General features: G+C 39.2%; 1 protein-coding gene across 1 annotated transcript in view; it reads right to left on the bottom strand.

Annotated features, from left to right (window-relative positions):
• Positions 1–2,230: 2,230 nt before the first annotated feature.
• Positions 2,231–15,853, bottom strand: part of ABRAXAS2 (abraxas 2, BRISC complex subunit) — a 15,328-nt gene continuing 1,705 nt past the window's right edge. Inside the window, 7 exon segments of the mRNA XM_010175442.2 lie at positions 2,231–2,678; positions 2,680–2,974; positions 7,500–7,614; positions 9,683–9,767; positions 10,425–10,544; positions 11,127–11,317; positions 14,643–14,709. Coding sequence (XP_010173744.1) covers positions 2,519–2,678; positions 2,680–2,974; positions 7,500–7,614; positions 9,683–9,767; positions 10,425–10,544; positions 11,127–11,272 — 921 coding nt within the window. The 5' untranslated portion in view covers positions 11,273–11,317; positions 14,643–14,709 and the 3' untranslated portion in view covers positions 2,231–2,518.

Raw genomic sequence — 15,853 nt, forward strand, 5'->3', positions numbered from 1 at the left:
CATTGTAGCAGAGAAACGACAGGATTTCGGAGTAAAAGGCAGCTGACAGATTTTAGCAGCTTTCTTCAATGCTGCCTACCTTTTAGAGAGTGGACATCGCTGCAGGTCTCACTGCTGGGTTTTGTGCTCCTGAGAATCACCAAAACAAAGTCTTCATGAGTCAGGGAGATGGAAACCTGGGACAGCATGGGTAGGAAACTCTGTTCTTCTTTACAATTAAGGCTGCTCCCTATTGTCTTCAGACAAATCACAACCCAACACTGTTATTTTTAACAGGATTGTAATGAAAACTGCAAAGTCCATTCATGTGTATTTTTACCAGAATATTATCTGATTTAAAAAAAAATATCAATAAAAACACACTCTTGGTTCTTAGGAGTAAGCAGTTAGTAAATGAAAGTACCTGCAGATAGGCACTGGCTAGAGGGCAGGGTTACATACTCATTCCACCTCCCATCACCTACATGTTGTATGTAAAAACAAGCAGAAAATAAGACAATTTTTGTTATTAAAAGATTCCAGAACTGAAGGATCTTTGTATCAAGGTGATTATAAGAACAGCTACACAATACGGATGGTATAGTGCTACCTCCTCCCCCTGCCATCACCCCCCCTCGGTCCTACAAACATCCTACCTTCACCAAACCAGCAATTTTCAGCCACGTTTCTGTATTCTGGCAAATTATTTCACCGAGGTGGAACCTGACAAATATTAAAAATGTCAGTTACAGGATTAAATAAGGTTTTATTGTCACATTGAACTGCTTTGTCAGAGATGTACATTTTGCAGGTTTCTGTGCGGAATTAAAAAAGAAAAACGGTAGTTGCCGTCTTGTCAATTCTGATGTCGACATCCACACACCCAGAGCACCACCTGGACCACAGGTGCCAGCAGAGACCAGGGCAAAGTGCTCTGCTCAATGGATTGCAACAGTCAAAAGACAAAATGCATCAAGTTAAGGCTAATGAGAACAATGTAAAATTAATTAAAGCAGACCACTAGACGTTTATGAGATGGAAACACTCGATAGAAAAGTGGCAATTTTAACATCTTGGTTTTTTTCCAAAGTCATTTTGCTCAATTTAGTCCAGGTAAGGAGAGGCTGATGGACAGATTTTTGTCTACATATACTGAAATTTTAGTCATTTGTCAATATATTTATATCATTTGTCTGATATATTTAAAGCGACTGCTTTGTTTTTCCCGGTGTAAACCAAAGAAGTTGGTTACTGACACCTCAAAGTGATAAATGCTGAAGATAACCTCATCTTAAAATGTGTATTTTCTCACTTACACCTCAGGGATAAAGTCCAATCATACAAACTTCTTAGTGGCACAATTTCACATATTTTGGGCAATGTTAGCACACAAGCAGTATTTAAATAAAAATAAGTGCATCCAAAGATGAAATTCTCTTAATATACCACACTTCATTTATCCCAAATGGCAATTTTCTGACAAGAGCTGTAATTCAAATTAAAATAATAATTTACACATCTCACCCAGAGGAGAAGAGGTAAAAAACCCAGGGGACTCTCCAAACAATCTTCTCCTACCCTATCCCCTATTTATTACATAAAATAACTCATCTAGAAGCGTAAATCCAATATTCAGATGCAAATAAAATGCAAGAAGCAGTCTCTGATGTTTGTCACTTGCAGACTCCCAAGTCCAATCATGATGGAATTTACTACTTCTGTCAGTCATTTACTCCTGTATGTGCACTTCATATTTATGCTAAAACAACAAACGAGACAATAAATGAGGCTAGTGTGGCATAAAGTCATTGTAAACCCAGCGAAACCAGAATCATCATATTTATGACATTCATTTGGATGATTTACCAGTCATCCCACCCTCCCCCCCCCACACACACACACCCTTTACAGAGAAAAAAGGCAACCACCATTTTAAGTGATACACACATTCTGCTAGTAAAAAAAAGTTGAAATAAACCCCTTCTCTGTTAAAAGAGCACGCTGACAGAAGGAGGTCGACTGTATCTGTTCCAATCAGGCTCCTCAGAATTATCAAAAATTTCTTTGCTTGCAAAGGCCAATTTGGCTTACCATAAAAAGCTATTTTGAAGGCGGCTGATATATTGTATTCCCTTTCAAAAATTAAAATTCAAGGCATGATAGTGCAAGAGGTAAGTTTTGATTTGAGAACATTATTTGTAGACTAACTGTGCTTAGTTACTACATCCCAATTTATTGTCTTAAAGAAAATACGGCAACAAAAAAAAGCTACAAGTTCTCTATAAATTTTCATTTTGCCTAAATTTACCAGTACATCCATGAACCTCATCAGTATTAGTACAACTTGATTATCCTAATGATTCCATTATAAAACTTGCAAAATGTATCACAAGGTGAATAAACCATCTAGTGCAAGTCTTCTACATATTGTGTGCACAGGAATCCTGTGTAGTTCATTTCCTCCAGGTTAAATCCCCAAAATCTCTCTGTAACAATTATGAAAAAACAGTGTCGTGGGGATTTTTATTTCCCCCCCCTATCAAATCTGAGAAGTTTGAGTGTTCCTGGAATCACCATCGGGATGTGCTGAAGGTCGTGAATCCCTTGTCTGTGAGTATTCACTGTCAGAGGACTCCGTAGGTTCAAGCAAATTTTCATAATCACTGTCTTCTGATTCGTCAACATTGTCACCAACCGGATGGCATGGATGCTCCATTACCAGAATATTTCAATCCTGCATTTGTGGAAACATAACTAGAAGAACCTACTGCTTGAGGTCGAGGCATAAAAACATTGCTTTCCAGGAGACCATGAGCGACAGTACTTTCTTGACTGGTTGCATTGAAATCGGAATATGGAGGGGGAGGATCAGAGACATCTGAATCTTCAAGCGTGCAGCCTTCCACAGCAAATCCAGTGTAGGACATTCGTGGAACAAACATAGGTTCCAAGTTATCTGTTGGCATCTGCCTGCTTAACATTGCTTGCTGCATTCCTACAAAAGCAAAGAAAAGGGGTGTATTTAATGCTTACCCTGCAACATGCTTTACAGAGCACAGCTGGAACGTACCACACTCGCCCAGCCCTTAACGGTTCTCTCCTCTTTCTGGTTGTTACTGTTAGATGTTCACCCCTGGCACTGCTTTCCAACTCCAGCACTGGGTCACAGAATCACAGAATGTCAGGGACTGGAAGGGACCTCGAAAGATCATCCAGTCCAACCCCCCTGCCAGAGCAGGAACCTAAATGAGATCACACAGGAAGGCGTCCAGGTGGGTTTTGAATGTCTCCAGAGAAGGAGACTCCACACCCTCCCTGGGCAGCCTGTCCCAGGGCTCTGGCACCCTCACTGTAAAGAAGTTTCTTCTGAAATTTAAGCAGAACCTCCTGTGTTCCAGCTCACACCCATTGCCCCTTGTCCTACCATTGGGCATCACTGAGAAGGGCCTGGCTCCATCCTCCTGACATTCACCCTTAACATATTTATAAACATTAATGAGCTCTCCCCACATTAGGGGAAGGAAAAGGGTCTTTTCCTTCTCAGTCTCCACTATTCATCTGTGGCAATTCTAATTTTCACACTGATGACCATATGACACGTACTATCCCTAATCATCATGGCAAATATTGTTTATCACTACATCCTACTCTTTGAGCTTGACAAATATCATCCCTAAAATTAGCAGGACATCTATGAAACTCATCAGTATTACCGCAACTTAATTATCCTAACGATGCCATTTAAAAACAAAAGGTGTTGAGAAAGCGAATGCACTAAGTGCAAGTGTGCTCTGGTTTTATGTGCAGTCATCCTGTACAGTTTGTTTCCTCTGGTTTTAGTTCGTAAAACACAACTAGAGGAAGTTTCCATAACCTGTTGCTCTTTCCACTCCGTCTTCTCTCTGTTTCTCTGTTCCTGCTCACATCAAAAAGGAGTTATGTTAGGGTTCATCATGCCTGCTTCTCTCCACCTACCTCTCAGCCAGTACTGAAAGCTTGACTCAATTTTCATCAGACAGTATCACTTTATACTGTTGATATTACAACTTAAAATCACATCTCTCTACCATCTCTTAAAATGCCCACTGTGCTAGGGGACAATCTCATAAACACCAGCAAAGAAATTACCTTGTCTTCTTCCCTCAAATTATTAAAGACTTTCCCTCCCAATGTCTGTGATTAGCCCAGCAGGCTGCTGAGACCACTATCACGCTAACCTTCTGCCAGCCAAAGCATCTGTACTCACAGAGTATCTCATATTTAAGTTGCTAACTAGCTAGCTGAGCAAGAATCGGCTTTTCAACCTGTGTTTCTAGATCCACAGCACAGTGATCCACAATCAGGGCTCCTGTGCTAGTGTGACACTGGTAAGGGACGTTGCTCACCCTATCTGGAAAAGTCAGATACAATCATTAAAGTCTGGTCCCTATGAAAAGCCACACATAATGGGTAAAACCACCACTTCCATGATTTGACTTTTATTTAATTAATTGTGCTATATTGTAAGGTTGTCATAAATAAATTAGTCCACTAAGGCTCTCTCTTTCCAATCCATGTGGTTTTAACAATCAAAGCAAGACCCAAAGCCACAGATCATAGAATCATAGAATGGTTTGGGTTAAAAGGGACCTTAAAGCTCATCCAGTTCCAACCCCCCTGCCAGCAGCAGGGACACCTTCCACTAGACCAGGTTGCTCAAAGCCTCATCCAGCCTGGCCTTCAACACTTCCAGGGAGGAGCAGCCACAGCTTCTCTGGGCAGCCTGGGACACTGTCTCACCACCCTCACAGTGAAGAACTTCTTCCTAATATCTAATCTAAACCTCCCCTCTTTCAGCTTAAACCCATTTCCCCTTGTTCTGTCACTAACTGCCCTTATGAAAAGTCCCTCCCCAGCTTTCTTGTAGGCCCCCAATACATCTTGCCTTTAAGGATTTCACAGCATCTCCATGTTCCATAATGAACAGACAGTAACATAAGCACCATGAGGATAAAAAAAAAAAAAAAAAAAGCTGAAGAACTGGTTAAAGAACAATTACAATGGTTGATAGTCACATCAAGATGAAGCTCCCACAGCTCTCTGTACTGGAACTGGAAATACACTCGCATTAACAACTTAAATGATGGAATTTAATCAGCATATGCTTATTAAAATTACAGATAGCACTATGCTAGTAATAGCTGCAAATATACCAGATTATCAGCACAGGAATTTCAAATGAGATGATCTGGAAAATGATTTAAGGGAGAAAGAATAATGAACTGCACAAAAGACAAAATGAGGATCAGTTATGTCCTTCTGCAGAACAGAAACACAGGTTTACTGTTGATTTATGTAAACTATAAATATCAACACGTCTTAAGTGTGCTCAGCTGTTGAAAACCAGGCAACTATTACTTCAGTATGTCCTGTAACGGGCAAGACTACACCTGGAATACTGTATTTAATTTGGAACACCACAGTTTGAAAAACTGGAGAAACTCTACAAAAGAAAAGGACTCGTTAGAGGTTCAGTTATCATGACCAAAGAGGAAAGACTGAAATAATTGGGATAATTAGAGAAGACTGAGGAAAAAGTTTAAGTCTTCAAACGTACATAGGAGGTTGCTGCAGCAAGGCAAGCAGAAGGCAGCTTAAATTAGAGTGGTATACATCAGTGGTATACATGAGTAAAAACTTCGCAGGGAGGTTTGTTAAGCACTGGGAGAGACTTTAACTGGTTTCTAACTGGTTATTAACCTCCAAACATCTGTCAGAACTGACACCAGTGTATCTACAGCTGCCTTGCAGCTAGGTGATAGACAAAATAGTATCAGCTCTACTTACTGTAACACCATACTGCTGGAAAAAGCAAAAATCAAGGCTGAAGAGTTCCTTTAATCAAGTCAATTCGCTATCTCTTCAGTAATAAAAGGAATGTATTCCCTCAAGTGGCTATATAACATCACTCCATTTTTGATCCACAACACAAGAACTCTGGTGGGAGATTTCCTGGCATTTGGGAAGTGTGCAGCACTCACTATACCCTAGACCATGCTCCTACATGTACAGAATTACCTCAGTGATCTGGCAAGTGAAGTCTCAATTGACTTTTATGTGACAGTGTTAAAGTCATAACCTCTTAACCAAGAATTTGTAAGAATAACAACCTTTCACACAACACTACTGCAAGAATTTGAATCAAATGCTCCCTTCTCTTCCAGCTCAGAGAATGATTAACTGGAATATTTAACTCACTAAAACCAAGAAAATTCTCCCAATATTGAGAAAGCAAGAGAACAGAAGGCCAGCTTCAGTATTTAGCTGCTCACGCCTAAAAATATTAGAGAGACACAAGCTGTGTGTTTTCTTGTTTCAGCCCTCTCACGTGATCATCTGCTCTGGCATAAATTCCCAGTCCAGCATTTGCATCTCACTAGTAGTATCTAGAGGCTAGCACTGACTGCTCTTCCTCCTCCTCCCCCATCTTTCACCATATGGGCTGGAATCAGCTCCAGTCACACTAAATACCTATCTCTACTTCTCTCTAGCTCACGTAGTAGCAGCTCCCCGGCTGTTTCATCTACAGCCAAGCAGGAAACAGCAGTGACTCATGCCACTTCCATCTTTCAAATGGTCTGTGGCTGATGCTGGCTCTTTACCTTATCTTTGAGGTTCAGAGAAGGAAGAACCTGGGCTGGCAGGTCAAACTTTGCTCTCAAATGCTGATGTGATAAGAGCACCTTGCTGCATGGAGAAAATAAAACCATGGAGTCATAGCAGCAGAGAGGCCTGCTGCACAGTTTAGGGTGTTGACCCATCTAAGCCACCTTCAGGAACTGTGAAGCAGGAGAGGACTATAAAAATGTAGATGGTCTCTTCTAAATCAGTGGTGAAAAACCTGATACATCCACTAAAAGCTTCAAGATAAAAAATCACCTAGAAAACACTTCAGATGATCTGCATCAATATTTATCACTTAAGCACTCATTTTCCTTCACCCAGTTTGGTGTCCAATAACATAAGTGAACTCTAACTTAATAGGTGCTGGGCTTGTATTTGGGGATAGGCTTGGGGAGTGGGAAAGAGAATCAAGATTTCAAACAACCATTGACAGCTACTGGCCTGTAAACACAGTACCTTGTTTCTATGTAATACTTAAAATAAAAATAAATCTCTCCAGTGTTTAGGTTTGTTTTTTCCATTCCTGGCTTTGCTCCACTTTTCCTTTCCTACAACCAATCTTTTCCTGTGTCATTTGCAGAATTTACTTTCTCATTCTTTAGCTTTGTCTCTCTCCTATGCTTTAAGTTTGCTAACGCTGGATGACTCCTATGAAAACATCTGCAGAACACCTACTTTCCCAGTCCAGGTATCACTCGATGTAACTCCATCCTGTACCCTTCCCAATGTCACTTTTTTGCCTTTTGCTATGAGCTATCAGGAATATAACTCAAAACAATCCCACAAAATGTTTTGTCCTTACAGCCTCTGCTTCTGAAACAAACAAACAAACAAACAAAAATTAAAAGGCAACTTACTTATTTCTTGTTCTTTTTCATTCTTCTTTTGTGCGATTTGCCTTTTTAACTTGTTGACATCAGCTTGAAAAGATTCAACAACACGTTCACTTTTTTCTACATCTATACATACTGCCTAGGAGAAAAACATAAAATATGCTAAGATTTTGCAAAAATACAGGAAACACTTCCATAACAACATTAATAAAGCTACTACCAGACAAGAAGCCAGGAAAAGCACAAAACTAAGAGCAGGATTTAATTATATTAGAACATAATACTCAGCCTCAAGATTGTTTTCTTTACTGCCTGTTGCAAATTCCCAACTGCTGCCTGATAGGAAAAACATTTTCAAATAATTTATCATTACAGGAAGACTTGTAATAAGATGCAAAGTTAGTTCTTCCTACTTGCTGGAAGAGATTTGACTTATTTTTTTTTTTAAATACACTGTTGTTAGCAAAATAATGACACTAACATAGTGTGGTTTTTAAATGTTGCATAAAGGTACAAACCTTTGAACTAGACCAAACTCAAATTTGGTTATGAAACAGTTGACTCAAGAGAAAACGGTCCCAAGCTGATCTCTTAACTGATACTTCTATTAAATAAACAAGAACCATGGATTTTTCAACAAGATTTCCCTGTACGGGTTAGGAAATGAAGGTGAAATTTTCATAGAAGGATCTAAATTTAAAACCAGTTCTGGATAATATTGTTTTATTTTTTTTAATCTAAACACATTATACTGGATATTATTTACCTCTTCAGCAATTAAATATTGGCCATTATCATTAAATATGATCACTTTTGCAGAGTATGCTACTCTCAAAATCACTGATGAGGCTTAAAGAGTAAGTCACTAGCCATTTATTGTTTCTTCACCAAAAGGTTATTACTAGTGATCTTACTTAGAGAGCTGAAAAACATTAACTATGCTTTCAGTTCTGTATCTAATTTTTAGAAATTTATAAAGTTTAAACCCTCACAGTTAACAAGTGAATAATGCAAATACACGTGTCACAGCTGCTTTACCAGAAAACTTGTTTCCAGGCCTGTAACATTCTCTGTGAAACAATCACTTTAAAGATAAAAGTTCCTCAAGTTAGCTAACACCTAAATTACTTTGAAGCTCTGGAAACAATGCACAGCAGGATGACTTGCACGGTGAAACACAACCAAGTCATAGTTTTACCAGGTAGGAAGACAACTCCCTGATGATGTTAGGTTTTCCAGGCACTAATTCAAACAGCAGCAAGAACAAGAAAGGATATATGCACTCTTGGCAAAAAAACAGCATTACAGAATAATACCATTAGCTAATGGGATAGATCTCTGGAAATAAATCTTCCTGTCTCCTGAAGCTGGCATGAAAGCTGTCTGCCCGCTCCATGGGAGTTATTCACCTTACAAAGCAGGTTAGAAAGTAGCAATTCCAGCGAGAAACAGTTCTCCTGTGCAAGCAGGGTCAGGGGATGGTTGGAGAGATTACTGCCTTGATCTCAGCTATCTGTGCCAACCAGCAAAGCTAAACTGGAGCAGAGACACAAATCCCTCCAGGGCAGATGTAAAGGGAAAGCCTGGAAATAAGCTGTGACTACAGCACAATTAGCAGATGTGTGTGCTCCCGAGGCAGCGCCCCAACGCTGCTCTTGGCGCACAAGGAGCTGTGAATTGACAAACTTACATTTAGAAGATGTGACACTCGAAGGCACTTTCAGATGCTTTGCCACATTGGGAGCAGGATTCACTCATGCTCTCCACAAAAACATTCACAAGTTTGAACTCACAGATGGAGCTCTTTGCTGCATGCTATGTACCAAGAGCCAGGAGTCATTTTTAAACTCATACAGGCAAGCCTTTAAACCTGGGCAAATCCCTACAGCCTTCAGCCAGGCTTTTCTTCCACACATACTCTGAAAAATAGCTAACACCTCCCATAAATCACCAAGCATTCAATAATTCTTACTTGCAAAGGAGAAAGAATTGATGATATCCGTATCAACTGCTTTTCCAGAGGCCACTGTAGATGCACACGCTAACTAGAAACTGACACGTTATTAAAGGAAGTCAAACTTATTTCCCTACACTTTGTAATAAATTATTTATGAGCTCTAAAAATCTCCCTCTCCTGTGCTCCTGGTTTAAGCAAGGGACAAAAGATGCCACATACCTACCGATCAATGACAAGTAAAGGAAGTTACCTGTACTTTTTCCTGAAGTGCATTATAAACCTGATATATAGCCCTGATGTCCTTCATCACGCCATCCTTGTCAAAAAAATCAGTACTAAAGAAAAACAAAACAGAAATTATGAGTTAGAAAAGACAATGCAAGTTTCTAGCTCAGGCTGTCTTTGAATTGCTGTTAAGCAGCTTGTCACTATAGATCTAAAATGTATTTTATTTTATATTGCTAAAAACATACCACACTCTCAAGAACCAAGATGTGGACAGCAACATACCAAAATTCCTTCTGGAACCAAGAAGTCCCATTTGAATGAGATTAAACTTGTGCAGAAATCTTTTAAGCTTGTACAATTTCACTGTTAACAGTCAGAAAAGCTACTTTGCATTTACAGCATTTAAGTAAAATGACTTAAAACACCAACAGGACTTCAACTCTTCCAAATCAGAGTTCAAGTTTTAAAGCAAGCTTGTGCACAAAATTCCTTGGGGAAAAAAAAAGAAGATCAAGAATTCTCCAGCCAGAAGGTCCTCAGCACCAACTGTCCATACCAACTCTGCTTTTCTGATTAGTGCACTGAGTTCCCTTTTTTTTTTCCAAAAGGATTTGATTCTAAACAGAAAAAGTGCACTAGGAACCAACCATTCTCCTCCAGAACTAGGTTCTTCCTGCTTGAAACGCGTATTTGTACCATTCTTTGGAAGGCAGAGAATGTTGAGCTTGATGACTGTACTCCATCTGCAAAGGAAAAATCCTTACCCGTGTTCCTTAATAACTTTGGCATAATTCTGAGAAGTATTTGGCACTGAAGAAACTTTGTATTCCTGTTGACTAGTGTTGCCTAGATTAGGAATAGTAAGTGACACCCTTTGATTATACCTGTAGAGAAAGCAGAGCAAGAATTCTTAACTCATATTCAAAGATGATTTACAATAGCCTTTATATTATCCCATCTCTCTGTTGATCACAACTTGTCTAATTTAAAAACTTCTGGGTTAGATTTATTAGAAAAGCTGATAAATATTAGAAGTTGTGTTCAGAATGAATGCACAATCAAAAACTTCCTTGAGATGGACCCACCTCTGTACCCACCTCTTACAGCCTTTTAATTGTGCATTCAAACTACCACAGACACAAGAGGGGTGAAGCTACATTCAGATCTGTTATAAGAAACATGTTACTGACATCTGATTTCTCTTAAAATACATTAGTTCTGTTGTCTGAAGATTTAAAGACTGAAAAGAACTTTTGCTGACCCCAAAACTTTGATTTACAAATTATTTGCACAAAATAAAGTTGTCATCGCTAACAACTGTACGTTTGACAAATGCAAAGCCTTCTTTATGTGTAATTGTACAAACTTCAAAATAGCTTAGAGTATAAAGAATAAGAAGAAAATAAAGTAGTAAGAAGAATAATTTTTTAAAAAAGAGGATTGGTTCACTTATAGATATTGTTTACCTTCGGTTTGGTCTAAAAAGCACATATTCTAAAGCGTGTGTTGAGTTATTGGCAGTGGAAATGAAGCTGAAGAGAAGGAAGACAAGATCAGGCACTCCAAGAATGTGTGTCAGCTGTTTATGAATGATGTGCTCTCTATAGGACATTTGCTGTTGAGTGTTCCTCCTAAATCTGTACCATCCAATAACGTTCTGCAATCAAAGTAGACAGAAAAAAAAACCCCAAAGTATTAACTGAGACACACATTTACTTTCTGATAATAAAGTTGGTAACACTGTGGGATCATGTGAATTAGCCAATAGTTTTATCACAACAAAATTGGACTTAATTACTAGAGACTTGCACCTCTTAAATAACCCAAAACAAGTGACATCCTGTTATGACACAACCATTAATTGCTCAACCTGATTGTGCTACAAACACCTGTGTGTCCTCACTTCTAATATACTTCAATTGTTTAATTTTAGCCACAATTCTTGGAGTATCTTCAAACTATTAGACTTCAGCTGTTTTCAAACACAGCAGACGTCTCCTCCCCCTCTACTCTGCCCTGGTGAGGCCACATCTGGAATATTGTGTCCAGTTCTGGGCCCCACAGTTCAGGAAGGACAGGGAACTGCTGGAGAGAGTCCAGCACAGAGCCACCAAGATGATGAAGGGAGTGGAGCATCTCCCTGCTGAGGAAAGGCTGAGGGAGCTGGGGCTCTTTAGCTTGGAAAAGAGGAGACTGAGGGGTGACCTCATTAATGTTTATAAATATGTTAAGGGCAAATGTCATGAGGATGGAGCCAGGCTCTTCTCAGTGATGCCCAATGGCAGGACAAGGGGCAGTGGGTGTGAGCTGGAACACAGGAGGTTCCGCTTAAACTTGGGAAGAAACTTCTTTACAGTGAGGGTGACAGACCTGGGACAGGCTGCCCAGGGAGGGGGTGGAGTCTCCTTCTCTGGAGACATTCAAGACCCACCTGGACACCTTCCTGTGTGATCTCATTTAGGTTCCTGCTCTGGCAGGGGGATTGGACTGGATGATCTCTCGAGGTCCCTTCCAACCCCTGACATCCTGTGATTCTGTGATGTGGTTTTTCTTTAGCCCAAGTATTTCACCTGCCTATTCACACGTCTTGATTTGTAAGACATTGCCAGTGCGTCACAAACATATTTGCAAATTCATGTCTGACCAGGAGACGTATGAGACTAATCTGCTGTGTACAGCAATAAAATTACAGAATCATAGAATGGTTAGGGTTGGAAGGGACCTTAAGGAACATCTAGTTATCTCATTGTGTGCAATAAATGATGAACGATTCATAGGCACATCAGATAAGAGTCATTCTAATTCAATTATTATTTTGAATACAACATGTATTAAACTCCTTTACTTCATGTAAACTAACATTTAATTTAAGAAATTAATAAAAATGAACACATCATTAACAATTTGGTTTAGGAAGAGTCCCAGGAATAGGCACTATCATGTAGTAATGCATTAAGATTGTCTATATATTCAGCAGAATACAGCAGATTCTACAGATGAAACAATATGACTCCCATGTTAAATAAAAAAATAGGAAGCATTGTTTTTAACTTTTTATAGTGAATCTGCACAATTACTAAGTCTGAATGTAACAAAATGTGCTCACTTGCTAACATAAAATAATCTAAGACTGTCTTGGTTCCCAGACGGCAGTGTATCTTTCTTTTCTGACATTATGACAATGTCATTCCACCTGTAGTGCTTTAATCACATGACACTTGCAAGTTTTAATTTCTCCAGTTTTGCCTGTTTCCTCACCACAGATAATGCATCTTGTCTGAGTCTCCCTGCAAGGTAGGTCCTAATAAAATAAAATTCAACTGAAAACTAGTGAGACACAAGCATTTTTAAATTATGGGTTTTTTGCCTTGTCTCCTAAAGGGGAACTGAATATTCTCTGTAGTGTTCTAGAGTAGAGTTATGGGATTAGAGAATTCAGGATCTGAGACTGGAAACTCACTCCATCATCAGCATAAATATATGTCTATATATATAAATATTCACACAAAGCACATATGCACTAAGCATAAATACATTAGTATACATGGAGGGGTTTATTCTGAAAGTATTTGCTGGAAGAAACAGACAAGAAAAAACCCAAAAAGCATTACAATGATCATGCACAGATTTAGGACTTGCTTCCCTAAAGATCCCTCCTCAACTTAAGCCTTGTCTGTAAGCAAGTCCACAATTCAGGTGGGTAAGGTGAGCAGAAAGTCAAGATTGCAAATTCAATTAGCAACTGAGCAACTGCCATCATACACTTGGCATAAGGATGATCAATTCACATGGACCAGAGCAGTGGAAGTTCCACTTGAGTCACCTGTAGAGGACAGAAATCCCCAAAGCCCAACAGGCTGTGCCCTGACAGTTAGCTCTGCTGCTAGTGAAACACAATCAGCAGCTCTACAAGCAGCTGGAACGACACTGGTTTGCTGCTGCTTCGTAAAAATAAGTTAAACAAGAAAAAAAAGGTCTTGTTTTAACCACCTCTGCCTTGTACCAGCTCTGGCACTAACCAGATGTGGTGAGCCAAATTCATGTATTGGTGATGCTTTTCTGCTAGGTCTAACAAGATCCACAGCTGCCACAGATTTAACCATGCAAGGAAATTACCTGTCCTTTTGTTAGAGCGAGTGGACTGGTGGATTCACTTCACTGCCTAAGAAACTACACCTTCAGCTCTGCTCTTTGAGGTATCAGTTTACGAGAACTTCTGCAGCAGTTATTCAATAATTAGAAAGATAGTGCACTACAACTATGGGATGAGATGGAACACTGAAAAAAAGATTGACTCTCTTCCAAATAACTACTAAAATTTAATCTTCTTAATGCCAGTTGTGGTACTAACAACATATGTGTGACGTACAGATGTGGCAACATGTGTTCAATCATTGAATCATAGAATGGTTAGGGTTCGAAGGGACCTTAAAGCTCATCCAGTTCCAACCCCCCTGCCATCAGCAGGGACACCTTCCACTAGAACAGGTTGCTCAAAGCCTCATCCAGCTTGGATGAGGCTTTGAGCCTGACATCTGATGTAACTACCTCCTGATAGAACAGTTTGTCCAGTTTAAATCACAAAAATTGCAATTACAGGGCTATATCATGACAACTCTCTTAAATGAACTCTTTAAAATAGATTTTCAGATCAGCTACATGTTTCAACAGCAGAGTAGACAATCATTGTGCTACATGTTTAGCTCAGAAATTTGAGTGAGTTAGTACTAGCATTTGGAGACTTGGCCTTAAATCCTTCATATTTCTTCAGGGAATTTAAACATTGTCCCCAGTTTCACCTAAGTACCATAAATCCACCAACTTCTGTACAGGATAAGCCTTGGGTCAAAACAAACCATCAAATTTGTGAAAGAAAATATTTCTTCTGGTTAATTACTTTTTTGCTTGTTTGTTTTCCAAAACAGCTCTTTCTAATTATAGGTTCTAATGACTAGAACAGGAGGAAAAGATAGAAAACTTACTTTTCTTCTGTCTTTAAGAATCCTGTCCAAACTCTCCTCGTTAACTTTGCCTGCGTAGTCATAAAAGCTTGAACCAAAAAAAGGAAGAGAGAAAGTTAAGTACAGAGTTTACACACACACCCATTATACATAAAGTAAATAATTTATACATATATATACATATAATTTATTTTGCATAGATGGTATTCCATACATTACAGAGCAACTTCTACAGTTTTACCTCTATCATCACAGGTCAGTGTTCCCACCACCTACTTAAGACATCCAACCTGTGTGCTCTATAGAGCAGTTAGAAGCCTGAATTTGACCGCACAACTAATAGGCAGAGGCAGCTGTTTACAGAGGAAGGTGCAGAGCATGAAATTAAGATACATATGGCTAGCTGGTGTGAAAACTCTAACCCCTTCTAAACCACTAGCAGTGAAATACAAGATGCCTGTAATTATTAAAATGTCTCCATTGCACACCTTAGTTTGATGCCTGGGACTTCACTGCCAGCCCCCACAACAAGGGGTACGTAGATAAATGAACTGTGTAGTTTTATTTTGACTGGCATTCTGTGAAACTCTGCTTTGACAATAAGCTACCTGCCAAAGACAAAAGGAAAGCAGGACTATTTTACATGCAGCTGCAAATCAATTGCTTGAGCTCTAGTCCTGCAATTAGACTCAAATGACTTGAGTCTAGAAGCTAGAACAGTTTTATTGAGGTTAGCAAGAATCCAAAGTATTGTGGTCTTTCCATATGGCTCTGCTTACAGAACTGAGGCTCAAACCATGACAAGTTGTTACTCTGAGGACATGATAGATTTAAGAATTTATAAATTTATCTACAGATAGGTTTATAAATTCAAGTAGATCACACTTCATGATAAAAGAAAAAACATTTGAAAAATAGATTCCTCCTTGACTTACCTGCCAAGTCCTTAGTCTCTTTCAAGAGCTGATATCACTAACACCTAAAGCAGTGCAGGAAAACACTCTGTTTTAGAGGTCTATGATCTCAACTCTTGTGTGTGGGGGTCAAAAAAACAAAACAGAAAATCCTGAGCTCAGTACTTGGCTGGTAAATAAGGGTGGAAATAAAATTTGTTTTAAGGTGCAAGTTATTTTGAATATTAAGGACTACAACAAACTACTAATTTGAGATTCTACATAATCATAGAATCACAGACTGGTTTGGGTTGGAAGGGACCTTAAAGCTCATCCAGT

Source organism: Antrostomus carolinensis, unplaced genomic scaffold (genome assembly GCF_000700745.2).
Source record: "Antrostomus carolinensis isolate BGI_N321 unplaced genomic scaffold, ASM70074v2 scaffold22529, whole genome shotgun sequence".
Classification (NCBI taxonomy): Eukaryota; Metazoa; Chordata; class Aves; order Caprimulgiformes; family Caprimulgidae; genus Antrostomus; species Antrostomus carolinensis.